The sequence below is a fragment of the Amblyomma americanum genome, chromosome 1 (genome assembly GCF_052857255.1).
Source record: "Amblyomma americanum isolate KBUSLIRL-KWMA chromosome 1, ASM5285725v1, whole genome shotgun sequence".
In the NCBI taxonomy this organism is placed as follows: Eukaryota; Metazoa; Arthropoda; class Arachnida; order Ixodida; family Ixodidae; genus Amblyomma; species Amblyomma americanum.
Genome location: NC_135497.1, coordinates 358,588,410 through 358,602,973, shown reverse-complemented (window position 1 = coordinate 358,602,973; position 14,564 = coordinate 358,588,410). Strand labels below are relative to the sequence as shown.

The following is a 14,564-nucleotide window of genomic DNA, read 5'->3' as shown; positions in this document are numbered from 1 at the left end:
GCTCCGAAGTACTGCGGCTACCGCTTCCGCTTTCAGCTGTGCACACGTTGGACATATATGCGCACGGCGCCGATTAAGCTGTCTGGAACCGCAGCTTCGCATGGACAGGGGTCGGAACTTTTGCACACGCACACTCCATACATCGTTTCCGCAGACGGCTCTTGCAACGTATCTCCGAGCGCACCGAAAGAAGCGCGTGCCGCGCGGGATATATTTCTGACACGCCGCTGCGGAGAAAGAACACTTATCGGCTCGAACCTTAAGCCAGAGCCAGGAGCGGCATATATAGATCAGCCTGCGCTGTTTTCGTATTCGCCGCCTCCTTATCTGATACACGCCAAAGCTTGTCAGCACAAGTGTGCCCACTATTTTATTACCCCTGACCTCGTGCAATGAAGGTGTTGAAGGTATCCGCTCAAGAATGCAGGAGGTAAATGTGTGGAATTTTAGAATCGCGAAAATAAAAATGAAGGAATTTTGGGGTGCATAGCGGATGTACCGACTGAGCGACTGGCACCTGCAGGGCGCGGGAACGCAGTCGGCTGGAAGTACCAAAAAGCACTCCGCGTGGTTTAGAGCGAGAAAGAGGAAAAAAACCTCCAGTTCCAAGATTTTAAAATCTTGGAACTGGAGGTTTTCTTTCTCTTTTCTAATTAGAACTGCAGCAGTGAGAAATTTTGGCGCACAGTTAGAGAGCTCACTGTTATTCGTTCGGAAAGTCTACGTTATTAAATCGAAAAACCATTTGCCCTGATCGCGTGGATTTTTTTTTTTTGAGGTGTTTTAAACCGGTGGGAACACTTGAACTGGCGCTTGATTAGGAAACATTTCAGCGCCTGTGTTTTACTAAGGAGCAAAAGCAGAGATTCTGAAGACTGACGATGACAAATCATGCGCGTTAAGCGATTTAATGAAAATTTCTCAATGGTGCATACCTCTATTTTACGTAACGATTCTCAGCGCAACTCCCCCGAAGACATCCCATTCTTTATCCTTTTTTTTTATGTGGTTGAAAACGCTGATTAGACGATTGCACAATACATTAATAAAGCGATCTCAACAGCCTGGAGTATAAAAGATAACTATATTAAACAGAACTACCCGTGTCTGCCGTAGGGTCTTGTCTGAAGATAATGGTAAATAAAAAAATATGCTGCGTGCGCATACTGCAAGTCCTTAACCTGCGACAGACATTTCTTGAGTCACAGACTTAAGTGCTCCGAATCGCTATGGGAAAAACTAGACTTTGCCTTTACCTTTAGTATATATGGTCAGCATGCTCATCGAGGATAATGGTAGCGATTCATATACGGCCTTTTTTCGAACCAAAGGAGTCACTGCAGGCTGAAGTTGATAACACATGCCTACACACATGGGATCAAAACGGCAAACAGAGAAAACAAGGCTGTAGCTCGTCGTTGTACAGGTTGGCCGAATATATCCCAGAAATTAATATTTTATAACGCATTCTTGCCTACGCATAAACGACCATCGAAGTAAGCACGTATTTGCATCTAAAATTCTAAAGGGGGGGGCTCGAAAAGATTTCTCCTCACGTATGCATCTTATGGTCCATTCCTCTTTTATTCGAAAAAGAAACGCAGCGAATGCTCCAGTGAGACAGAGTGCACTGAAAAAGGAGGCGGGAGGTACGTGCGTGCAGCGCATTTCCGACAACGAAGTGCGCTGCATACACGCTGTCGTTTGGGAACACCACGCGTGCACTTCGGTGAGGTGCTGTTGACGGCGCCGTGTACGACGCGCGCTCTGCCTTTTCCGAACAGCAGTCGGTCATCCGCGTGTGGCGTCCTTGTGCCGGCAGCACAGGACGTAATGCTGTTGCAAAAGCTTGTTGAGAAACGGTGGACAGGAAGCAAAAGTTCTATGAGAAACAACTTCTTCAACGGTAGCTGCAGGTCATGTCTGGACCAGTTATTCATGAGACTGTGGAGAGGCAGACGAAGTGTGTCTCCAATTGAGAGGCTCATTTTCTTCGTATTCACCTTTTAATTATATATATAAAAAACGGAGTTTGCGGCTGCATTACCCCGGAAACTGTCCATGTTTTTTTCTTGAGGTGGTCGGAATCTCAAGCCATGCCAGAGGTAAGAAGAATGGAGACGGATGGGTGCAAGGAGAGCAGTCACTGCCCCCACAGCCCTGTCAATCATCAGTGGTTCAAGCGTCATCTTAATGTATATTCCCTATTTCGGTTTGGGCGCTCAGAAAAAAAAAAAGAAAATCTTAAGTTTTTTCTATACAGTGATGATGATGATTGTTTGATTTTAATGAGGAAAGGGCATCTATGGCCAAAGAGTGCCATGGCACAAGGTATTTTTCTCGACGGAAGGTCGCATATCAAAGAACCAGTTTACAATCGCTTCACCCCAGAGAAGCCGAGTACCAGGCCAGGAAAAAGCGTGTACCCATTGTATCACCAATGGGTGTACGGCGCCACTGGAGATCGAATCCCCCCGCCTTGCGCATACGATGCGGGTGCTCAAACCATTGGGCTACGGCTAGGACACCCCTACGCCACCATGCAGTATTTGTAAAATTACTCAGGAGACGTTTATATGGCTTTGAAAGTATATTTGGGGAATAAAGAAAATTGCGAAAAACTCACTACTCGTGAGTACACACTGGTGCTGAGTAAGATAGAATTTACGTATAGGAACGATACTCTTCAGAACGCACACACCTTTTCTTGAGAGTAAACAAAAAGGAGAACAAGTTTTCTATTGCCTCCCCTCAAATGTGAACGAAATGCTACAGATTTTCTTGTACCTATACGCACCAGAAGGTGAACTCACAAAAAAAACAAACAGGAATTTCATAACTCTTATTTCCGGTCAGCTCAGGAGCTTTCAAGGAAAGCTGGTGTGTTTATGCCTGGTGCAAAGATGAGCCGATGTAAGTACATTTCGATCCAGTCCCTTCATTTTTCTCAAACCCCCAAGGTAGCGTCAGTCAAATGAGAGTACGGGAGCCAACATTGCACGACGTTCAGAGTAAAGAATACAACGGTGATAAGCCACCATAAAGGCTTCTAAAATATTTTGTTTAGCATGAACTTCGTTTCAGTTCCTTATTGATCTTTAGCCTCCACCCACAGACTCAGACCATTTTACAGGCATCTGTCTTTTCAAAATTTAACTTGGACAAAGTAGGCGATGCATGGGAGGCCCCACTGGTCTGTTACCCATCGCATACTCCATCGGCCTGGGCAGATGGGGACAACATTTCAACAGCATGCCAAACAGGCCGGCGATTATTCGTGATAAGTTCCTTTAAGAGCCAACTCGCATAGATGCTCCACCGAAATCTCTCGACTAGACTTCCTCATAGAACGGCTCTTGTACCAACGCGTAAACAGGAGGAAATAAAAAAATTTGCACCAATGTCGTAGAATCCAAGAATATAGCAACAGGCAATTGTCGGGCATCAGTCCATAAACGATTAGGAGCACAGGATAGCAGACAAAATTCGTCGGCCTGAGAAATGCGTGCCCTGGTCGGCTGCTTGCGATTAATTATTTTCTTTCTTGGGGAAGACTAAATTGAATTTTTTTTTGATGTCATGACGCGAGTTGGACTTATTTGTTTTTCGCGACCCGGTTTCGGCGCTGGTAGCCTCGACGCTAAATGATCGGCAGATCACTTAGCCTCGGAGGCGGCGACAGCGTCTTCATTTGTGAGTCCACCGACTGAGCCCTGAAGTAAACAGGTAACCTGCACCGCTGAGTCATTGTGCATGCACGCGCTCTATGTGCATTCAAAGACTGGTCAACTCGTGCCGCTTGCCACCGCGGCACGATCGGTGGCGGGGAAGAAGTGGCCGAGAAGAGCGCCGGCGTGTGAGTGGGGCCGTGCCACACCGGCTGCGCTGCTCACCGGTGAAGCTGCTGTGCTTGGGGGTGACCACGCGGAAGGCCGAGCCTCCCAGCTCGCGGGGCACTCGGTGGCCGCCGAAGCCTGCGGCCAGGGCTTCGAGGGCAGCAGTCGCCTGGCCACCGTCCTCCTTGGCGGCTGCCGTCATCCTCTCGGGAGACTTGGCCATGGAGCAGCAGACCCCGGCGACGGAACAACGCGCCTGGGCCGCAGCAGGGCGCGCACGCGTTCGAGTGGGGTGCCTCGAACGCGCGCCTTCCTCTTTCCCCGCACCGGCGCCTCGACGCTGGTGGTGGCGGGGGGGTCCGCCGGAAGGGGAACACACACGGCGCGCCGCGCACGCCCCGCTCTTGACGCTCCGCCCACACCAATCAGGGCCGCTCACAGCCGGCCAATGGGGGCCCCGAATGTTAATAAGATCGAAAGGAAAAAGGAACGCGTGGGGGAGGAAGGCAGGGGATCGATTCCTTTCCCGCGTCCGTCCGTCCGTCCTTCTTTGCGCCTTCGCTCTTGGCGCCATTTCGGCGCTGGCCCTAGCTGCATTTTTTTTTTTGCCGTCTCGGCGCACCCGCGATTTCGTTCCTCCCCCTGCCCTTCCGCAGCTTCTTCGCCCCTACCCCGCACTCGCCTCTTCTCCGGCGTGCAAACGACGCCCTGATTTTCTCCCCTTTCTCCGCGGTTCCGCGTGGCCACATGGGCGGTGGATTTGGCTTCGGCTACGGCCGAGTCTTTACTTTGGCACTCAAGGTCCAAGCTTTTCTCCTTGCAAGTCTTCCAAGGCGAGAGCCTGGTTCCATGGCGCTTGACGTTAATTTTGCGAGTGTTGCCGAGTGGAACGACGTTGGCCATCCGTGGCTACAGCAGCGCAAACACGCGTTTCTACGAGAGCGAATACGCACGATGGGAAATACAATGCACGATTAGAGAGTATTTCGCTGTGCGTAGCAAATTACTCCTTGAATTGATTTTCAAACACAAACTCAAGCCACTTGAATAAAAACAAATCGAGATATGACGCCTTCCTTTAGCATCGCAGCATGGCTTCACCCGTTATTCCGCGTGACACAATTAAAATTCCTTCCCTTGTTTTATAGCTTGCCTTCCGAGTTCAGAAGCGTGAATCAATTATAGCCTCCATAAAACGAAGATGCGATTGCTTTGTTCCAGCAGGTAACACAAAACAGCTCGCTTGCCCCGGTTTCCAAGTTGAAATTTGCATCTGTTTTGTTTTTTTGTGCAAATACATATTTGGCAGATGGTCAGAAAGAAAGACACGTCGTAGAGGGTCCTCAGCATGGTATCACTGAAGCGAAAAACCGGTCGCCCTGAACAGATTAAGGGGCAGATGGGGGGAAGCAGGCAAGTTGATTCATGAAATTTAACTGCGGGCGGATAATACCTATTTGTACAAAGTCGGCGTCGGGGCGCTGTAAGGGACCCGCCGTAATTAGGCGTTCTGTTGTCGACCACGAGGTCGCATGTCGAGGGGGGGGGGGGGGGGGGTTAAAAAGTCCGCATGCTGTGAGACGTAAGTGAACGTTAAAACACCCCTGGCGGTTGAAATCAAACCGAAGCCCATCACTATGGCGTCTTCCGTAAGCAATGTAATGCTTCCAGGCGCTAAATCGCACACGCTAAGTACTACTACTTATGCTCTTATGCTGCAGCTGCTGCTACCACTAATACGAACTGCTACTACTACTACTACTAGTATTACAACCATGCACTGCTACTACTGTAACTAAAGCACGTATCCAAAAGTACCACCGTAATGGCTATCGCGGTTTCTGGGCGCTATAAATAAACAATGCTTGCTTGATAGATAGGCCTAGATGCTACTTCTGCCGTTACTACTTCTACCCTTATTACAAAATTGCAACTACTGCTACTATTACTACTACTACTACTACTACTACTACTACTACTACTACTACTACTACTACTACACTACTGGTGCTACTGCTACTAATACTACTACTCTAATAGATTCAAGCTTTTAAGGAACAGTAAAATGCCGGTTGCAACATGTTCTCGATGAGTGATCAACGCAAAGGGTGGCATGCAGTGCACTGCGTTCCATGAAGCGTTTCAGCGCAGAGCGAAAGTAAGCTCCGACGTAGCATGGGCGGGGCTGAAAGGGTCGGTGCAACGGTTTTCAAGGCGGCTATAAAATGCGTGCGTTACTTAGAGTAAAGGCTATAGAGCGTTCTTGCTGCGTACAAGTCCTCAAAAGCGAGAGGATAATTTACACATTTTCTTAAAATCCCTACTCACGCGCCTCCCGGTGACGTCCGGTGGCGGTCTCTTGCCCGTTAAACCTCGCAAGCACACGCGGCGTCAGCTGTGAGGGGCTGCCGCTGGCTTGACGAATAGCGCAGCAATGTTCGCGGACGAAGCAAGGCGGCGGCGTCCACGGCCGGCTGGACACGTTGATCCCTCCCACTCTCACCCCTGCTGTCGTAGCGCGGCGTGGGAGAGAGCGCCGAAAAAAAAAAGGAATTGGAGGAGACACTTAAGCACCGCCTCAACGGCATGACGCGATAGCGTTATTTGGTTAATGCCCACATATGCGGAATTGGTCATTCTCTACTTTTCATTCGTAGATGCCCGGGAGTCCTCACACCCGACCTGGAGCAGTGGTGCGGCACTTGAGCGATGCGCCACTGCCCTGCGATGGAAGGTGCTGCCAGCGGTATATGGGCCTTGTGGGCGGCCCAGGTTGCTCTTCTCGAGCGGCCAATCATTAATTGAACTGCCACCTGCCACGGTGGGCAGTTTGCTCACTCTCCGGTGGGCAGGTTGTGATGATGCTGCAAGGTCAGTGTGACCTAAGCTGGCCCACCTACCTCCTAGGTTGCCCTCTGCGGACCACCTGCCAGAGTCATTCCCGTAATTTTCTGGTGAACAGACCGGCGTTTAACGATATCGCGAAAAAAAGAGAGGAAACAATCGAGCCGAGCTAGCCGGGTGACGCTTTCGTGGGTGGAGCATGGTTCGCGACCTGTGGTATTTACTTTTTTCTGGCTGTGCATGGTTTGAGTTGAGTGGCAGCATTTCAAAGGCATCGGTGCTACTGGCGCCGCCTCTGATGCCTTTGTGTTTGTGTGCCTGGAACTCCTCTTCCGGATTTTATTTTCACTGGCTAAGAGCGGGATCCGTTTTTCACCTCGTTTCGAGCTATGTTCTTCATGTCTGAATATGCATATCCTTCCGTGAGGGCAGTGTGATGCTTAATAACAAAAGCCAGGTGGCCTGAAACTTTTCGTCGCCAGCTTAAAATGGAAGCAATCAGCTACTATTCCCTTTGAGCCCAAATATTTTACGGAACAGCTCGACTGCCTTGTGTGACAAAAAAAAAAAAACTCCCCCAAAACATTAAAGTACTCTCAGTAGATTTCTCTGAACAGTGCCGCATTGAAGTGAAACTGCATTAAAGTGCTTGAATCAAGATATATGTGAACCATAAAATCGCAGAACGGAGGCGTTTGTAACGACAAACATGCCAGGCGCAGAGTGAGAGGGCAGTGGTTTAAGAGAGAGGGATATGAAGAAGAAAGGCGGGCAGAAGGGGTTTCTGAGCACTTTATCGAAAGTGTACCGGTAGAAATGCCAGAGAAAACTGAAATTGGAAATGAGTATAGTGAAGCTCGTCGCTAAGAACAGCTTCTTTGGTGCCAGTGGAGATCCACCATGTTTTCAAGAAAGACCAAATGTTTGCACCTTCTGGGGTGCCACTGTCAGCACGGTGGTATCGCTCTTTATCCAGCGCAGCAATATGTAAAATCACAAGTCTCAGCTCAAAATAATTTCCTTTGTTTACGTTATCCTTAAACCCTCCTAACGTAATACATTTGAGAAATAACGAACCGCTCCTTAGGTTTTTATCAAGAATCATAGCTTCGTCAACGCGGATCGTACCAACCCGTTAATAACCGACCTGCCCACTACCAAGAAAATAATTTTTCAGCGAAAGCTCTTCATGGGAGGCCTCTCGCGAAGGAGCCGTGCGTCACAGCCGTCACTCTGTTTCGCATGCGCTGCCAAGCCAAGTTCTGGGCGCCACCACTAGGTGGCGCTGTGGGCGCTCGCATCGATTAAACAACGTGGCGTATATGAGGTTAGCTTTGGGAGCACATGGCAACACACCAAATCAGGGGGTACAGGGTGATATGGGATGGGCGTCGTTCGAGAGCAGAGAAGCTAGCAGTAAGATAGAATTTGAGGAGCGAATGAGAAAAATGAGGGAAAATCAGTGGGCTAGGAAAGTTTTCAGATACCTGTACATAAAGAATGTTGACACGAAATGGAGAAAGCGAACTAGAAAATTGACAAGCAAATATCTGGACAGCAGTAGGGGGGCAAATCAGCAATTATCGGTTAAGAAAAAGGTTAAAGAAGCAGAGAGAGCGCTGCGGAAAACAGGGATGCTGACGAAATCAGCACTGGGAACATACAGGATTTTTAGGCAGGAAATTGCCAAAGAAAATATCTATGATAATTGTAGGGGAAGCTCTTTGTTGTTTGAGGCCAGGACGGGAGTTTTGCGGACTAAGACATATAGAGTCAGGTACCATGAGATAGACACGTTGTGCGTTGCGTGCGGAGAGGAGGAGGAAACGGCTGAACACTTGATACTTTTCTGTAAAGGGCTTCACCCTACAGTGGAAAGCAGCGGGGCTGATTTATCCAAGGCATTGGGGTTTAACGACAGTGAAGGAAAAGTAGATTTTAAGCGGGTAGAAGTAACCAAGCGAAGATTATCTGATTGGTGGCTAAAATCAAGACAAGAGTAAAATTTCATGTCATAGCTAAGTGGCTTGAGCCACCGCCCTGTTTAAAGAGTCCATCCATCCATCCATCCATCCATCCATCCATCCATCCATCCATCCATCCATCCATCCATCCATCCATCCATCCATCCATCCATCCATCCATCCATCCATCCATCCATCCATCCATCCATCCATCCATCCATCCATCCATCCATCCACCCATCCACCCATCCATCCATCCATCCATCCATCCATCCATCCATCCATCCATCCATCCATCCATCCATCCATCCATCCATCCATCCATCCATCCATCCATCCATCCATCCATCCATCCATCCATCCATCCATCCATCCATCCATCCATCCATCCATCCATCCATCCATCCATCCATCCATCCATCCATCCATCCATCCATCCATCCATCCATCCATCCATCCATCCATCCATCCATCCATCCATCCATCCATCCATCCATCCATCCATCCATCCATCCATCCATCCATCCATCCATCCATCCATCCATCCATCCATCCATCCATCCATCCATCCATCCATCCATCCATCCATCCATCCATCCATCCATCCATCCATCCATCCATCGAAAATAGTGTGTCCGAGTGCGGGCGAGCCAATTTGCGCCGCCGCGCTGACTCAGTGGCTTTGGAGTTCAGCTGCTGATCTGAAGGCCGCAGGATCGAACCTCGGCCGCAGCGGTCACATTTCGATGGAGGCACAATACAAAAACGCTGGCGTGTGTTAATTGTGCTATGTCAACGGAATTTTAAAGCCCCAGGTGGTCTCAACTAAGTCAGACCCCTCGACTACGACTTCTGATTATGGTGCATTAAGCCAAACATATCACCTATACCAATGCGCAGCAGTGCATAGTGGACGTAGTGGTGTCATCACACAGGGATGTCGATACTAGAGGGCGCAGTGCGTTACTTTCCGCTCATTTCAGCTTAATTACGCTGAACTGAGCTTTCGCTCAATTATTATCCCGTTGAACTTGGAGCACTCAGCAATCACTTGTCCGCACTTTAACTTCAGTGGCCAACGAACGTGGTGCATGTCGCCAAGTGCGGAGCGCTGACACCGAAACAGTGTACTGAAGCGAGGCAGCAGAGTGCCCCGTCTGCCGAACCAAAACAGTGGATCATGAGTTGCGTAGTGCGAATTATTTATTGCAGCGACTACTCACGCGCTGAAGCTAAACACCCAGTACACAGCTTCCTGTTTTGGCTATAGACCTTGGTGGCGCAGCAGCAGGGTACAAATGCAACAAACGCCGCTCTCATATCGTCACAAAATCTGGGGCAGGTCGTTCTGACGGCTCTACAGTCCTTCAGGGCACGCGGCATCAAGGCAAACCATGAAGCCTCAGAACGAACGCACACAGACTCGCGCAGGAAAATTAAAAGCGCTCACGGCGGGCGCCCCGAAGCGCGGGGACATGAGCGGAAATGTTTTTTCTCGTGCGGCGTCCTGCACTGCACAGAATGCGCGCTCTCCAAGCTCTCGCGGATCTGTCGACGACAGCAAATAGAATCGCGAAGAACTCTCGCGAAGATCCTAAGAGCGCACTCATATTTGCATTTTCCGCATACGCTTCAAGGAATAAGAGAGAGAGAGAGAGAGATAACTTCGCATACATTGTCTATGAAGCAGCGCAACGCAGTGCAGGATATACATTATGCAGCGAGCCAGCTTCCCACCGCGCAAAGCCGAGCTCCAATCGGGCGCTCGTCTTAAAAATCTTGTCATGAGTGCCGGGCGAACGCAAAGCGAACAACAAAGGCGGAAAGTAAAAGAACACGCAAGCAGTGGCGCCCACGCATCGCCGCGGGATCAGAGAGAAGAAGAAGAAGAAGAAAAAAGGGGCACGAGAGATTGGAGAGCGGTCCCTTTTGTTCTTTGCGGCTCGTTGGTTTTACTTCTCCCTGCTTTCTGCCCGGCGTGTTTTCTCTCAGAGGCTTTCGGGTCGTGCCCGGGGGAAAAAGAAGCCTGGCTCGCAGTTCCGCGAGCAGATTACCGATCAATAGAGTCGTCAATCAACGGACTCCGGTCGTCGTCGGAATCCCGCCCGGCACCTTTCAGCCCCGCGTCCGAATAAAGTCACCGGTCGTCGTTTAGTGGCAACGGCCACAGCGCCCCCGCCGCCTCGCGCACCTCCGCGGTCTCTCCCTCTCTGTGTGTCGCAAATAAGGAAGGGACGCCGCCAGGCTCTACGCACGCACTGTGCGAGTGAGCTCAGGTGCGTCTTCCGCCGCAGGGAGCTGAGACTGCAGCGCTGCGAAAGAGCGGGCTGCTGGGGCGAACACCAGCTGCCTCCGGTACGCTCGGCTGCAGGTTCCAATTGCTTACTTGCTCTACGCACGAAGTTTCTGCCTCTGATTTGCCCTTCTCTGCCGTATTTCTTCTCTGTTTTCTTTCTTTTTCGACACATTAAAAAAAAAAAACTCTTAAGAGATACAGCGCAGGAGAATATTTTACTGTGAAGTTTTGAGGAGCAGCTGAGTGATATTCTTGCTGCCTCTGCGTTAACCGCTAAGTTCGAATTAGTGACAATTGTTATATTTATTTATTCAGCGGGGTGAACCGGCGGAAAGAGAGATTAGACTTAGGAGATATATGGAATTATTGACGCAAGACTCACATACAGGTGATGGTTGTGCCGCCGCGGTGGCTGAGTGGTTATGGCGCTCGGCTGCTCACCCGAAAGACGCGGGTTCGCTCCCGGCCGCGGCGGTCGAATTTCGATGGAGGCGAAATTCTAGAGGCCCGTGTACTGTGCACCGTCAGGGCACGATAAAGAACCCCAGGTGGTCGAAATTTCCGGAGCCCTTCACTACGGCAGCCCTCATAGCCAGAGTCGCTTTGGGACGTTAAAACCCGAGTAAATAAGGCGATGAGTGTACATGCCAAGAAAATCTGCATTGCCTGTAAAGATGAACTCAAGCGGATTGGTGATCTCACAAGAGTACAAGCCCAAAGCGGTCGCACTAAGAATGAGGAAACTATACAACGCAGCGGACATTGCAGGCGAATTCTCCATTAGTGGCGCGAAACACTAATGCTAGCGACGGGTCTGACGCGCGAATCCTACACTTGTACGTAAAGTGTTCGCACTGATTCTCAAGTGAGAAATGAGAAGAAAAGCCCGTTGGCTGCCGGACGCAGCATTTTTCTTTGTTCAGGATCCACGACCGTCAGCCGCCGGATTTGATAGTTTTCGATCACGCGGCCTCTATCTTATGACAAGTGAACAGAAGGGGTGTGGGAATGTCACTTCTTCGAAAGCAGATCGAATACGAATCCAATAGTGAAAGAACCGCATCGAATACGAATCGAATATTTCTGTCATTATTCGCTATACCTGCGCGAATTTATAAGCACAAAATGAATAGTCACGCAAAACAGCGAAGCACTAAGGGCCGCACTCTAAGTCGTGGAGTTAAAGCTGCCGCTGTCCAAAGAGGCAACACTGACCTTCATCAGGGGCACGCAGTGCGAAGCCTGCATATTACTCTGGTTGTCACGTGCACAGGAATGCTGAGGAAAAGGCTGAACAAACTACAAACGGCCGTGCACAAAACGGGTACACGTAAACGGATACTTCCCGTAGAACTCCACTGCGCATTCAGTAATACTACTACAAAACTACACTCTGTATCCGAATACGCCTATATGGAAATAAAAACCGAGTAAGCTGTGCACTCCCTTTTATGAAAAGGAGTGCAAAATCTCGGCTGATGAGAGGGACGACGGTTTGAAATCGCCTCCTTTATCGGTAATGAAGACGCTGCTGGTTAAACCTGGCTAAACCCTGTCGCGTCGCCCAATCTTGAAGGCCATGTACATAAGCATTATGAAGGCTGCCGCACGAATAAACTGCGTCGCTACGCTGGTCGCTCCCTCGCGCGCAGAAAGGCCGCGGAAGCATGCTGTGCGGCGTCGGAGCGGGTCAATATAGCGTCAATCATACGAAGACTATTCGAAAAATTGAGAACGGATTTTGAATACGCATTCTCAAAGCGAATCGAATAGAGGCAAATTCGACTCGCAGTTCGAAAATTTCCCATATTCGCACAGCGCTAGAGTGCGAATAGTTTGGTTCTTGAACAGCCTTTAAAACCTTTTCAGTTACAGATTTGCTGCATAATTTAGGCGAATTTCGGCGTGAAACGACGCTTACTGCGCAATTATTTGACTGCAGCCTCGAGATAACCGGCTCAAAGTAGGCTGAACGGAATACACAACCAGGCTATGTACAAAGATCCTTTCTTTCCTTTCTCGCTGTTTGCACTTTAAACATTCAATACGAGGTTATTTTCCAACTTGGTCCCACAGAGAACACTCGCCAGCAAGTCGACGATTGTTGGACATGAGTTTTAATTTTGAGGCAACTGTGGAATATTGTAAGATATACCTTACATTACTCCACAGTTGCCTCACAATTAAAACTCAAGTCAAAGAACCGCATGACAGTATAGTGTTATGGAAATATTGAAGTTAATGGCCCCTTCTTCCGATGCGTAGCCAAATATTTCTTTTAAAGTTTGTCCATCACTCGCACTGAGTAGTTAAGACTGCCATAAAAGACCAATGGTGAACGTTTTTGACAACAGCAAAAACGTTAATGAAAAAAAAATTGCAAACCTGTCGTGGTGAGATTTGCGGATATATCGATTGTTATAGTGGAATGTTACGATATATAAAAAATTGCGTTTCCTTTGAAACAGGTTGCTTTTGAAAAATTGGCTTGTGCAGAATTTCTGGGCATGTGTAGCGCGTAAGCGTGTTCTCTTTGGTCTTATCTTGGTGGCTGCAGCGCTGAAAAACAGGACGGCAGGGCAGACAATCACGAGAGCTTGACCTTAATCATGACGTATCAAGGCTGCCGTCATCGAGACGCACTGATGACGGTGAGCAACCCCTAAGGAGCACCTAGAAATACAGCCTCCGAAGTGCCATCTCGTATAGGCTGTCCAGCAACAGGGTCCCGACCGCAGCGCTGGCCACCCCATACGTATGCACGCCGCAGCGGTGGTCCGCGGGCGGCGCTCGGGCTTGTGTGGTGGCGCAGGTGCATGTCACGGGGTTGCTTTCCGTGCACGCACACACAGGCAGCGATCGCGTGGCGGGCACGTGCAGCGCACCTCGTAGTCGCCGCACGTGCAGCACGCGCCAACGAGAGGGCGTGCGCACTCAATTCGCCATGCCCTAGCGCCCTCCGGCTCGCCCCGATCGAAATTGCGGCCTGCCGCGCGGGGAAGCAGTCCTCCCTGGGCCGGCCACGAACCACCGCTGGGGCAGTGAGCGATAGCTCTCCCGCACCGGTGAAAACGCATCGAACAGCTGTTTCTTATTGAGCGCTTGGTTTTGAATGCGGAGAGCGTCGTTACAGCGAAGCTTAAGGCTCCTCTGTCACGGCGCCTTCGGTTACAGCCCAAATCGCTTTCTAGCCCGTGTGAGTGAAGGAGTCAATGGTGGAAATCAATGCTCCTTTGAACAATTTCCTTTATAATCGAAAAACGTAACGTCTTTCTCACTTGCCCACTAACGACCCTAGGTAATCCTACATGTACAGGTTGTCCCATTGCCGAGGTAATATGAAGCGCTAATATTGGTGGCTGCTTATAGTCGTCCTAAATAATGCTTATATCACGCTAACCTAGTTGTCTAGTTAAATTATTTAGTCATTGAATATACACCAAACGCTTCAGTTGAAATGTTTTAACGAAATGAAAACAATTCGCACGCAATTTTTTTTTTTAGAACAGCTCAGTGTCATGGCAGAAGTTTCTCATGCCTAGAAGAAAGCGCTCGAATTTCAGCCTTTCTGCGGCAGGCGAGAGTGTTTTCAACCCCTCCCGCGTTATAGCGCTCCCCCCAGTG

General features: G+C 49.5%; 1 protein-coding gene and 1 long non-coding RNA gene across 2 annotated transcripts in view; one reads left to right on the top strand and one right to left on the bottom strand.

Moving 5' to 3' along the window:
• Positions 1–4,150, bottom strand: part of LOC144115602 (uncharacterized) — a 96,473-nt gene extending 92,323 nt beyond the window's left edge. Inside the window, exon 1 of the mRNA XM_077650026.1 lies at positions 3,894–4,150. Coding sequence (XP_077506152.1) covers positions 3,894–4,059 — 166 coding nt within the window. The 5' untranslated portion in view covers positions 4,060–4,150. The remainder of the gene's footprint in view (positions 1–3,893) is intronic.
• The window catches only part of LOC144115604 (uncharacterized), a 50,775-nt gene that overhangs the window by 33,262 nt on the left and 2,949 nt on the right, over positions 1–14,564 (top strand). The gene's annotated exons all lie outside the window — the stretch shown is intronic.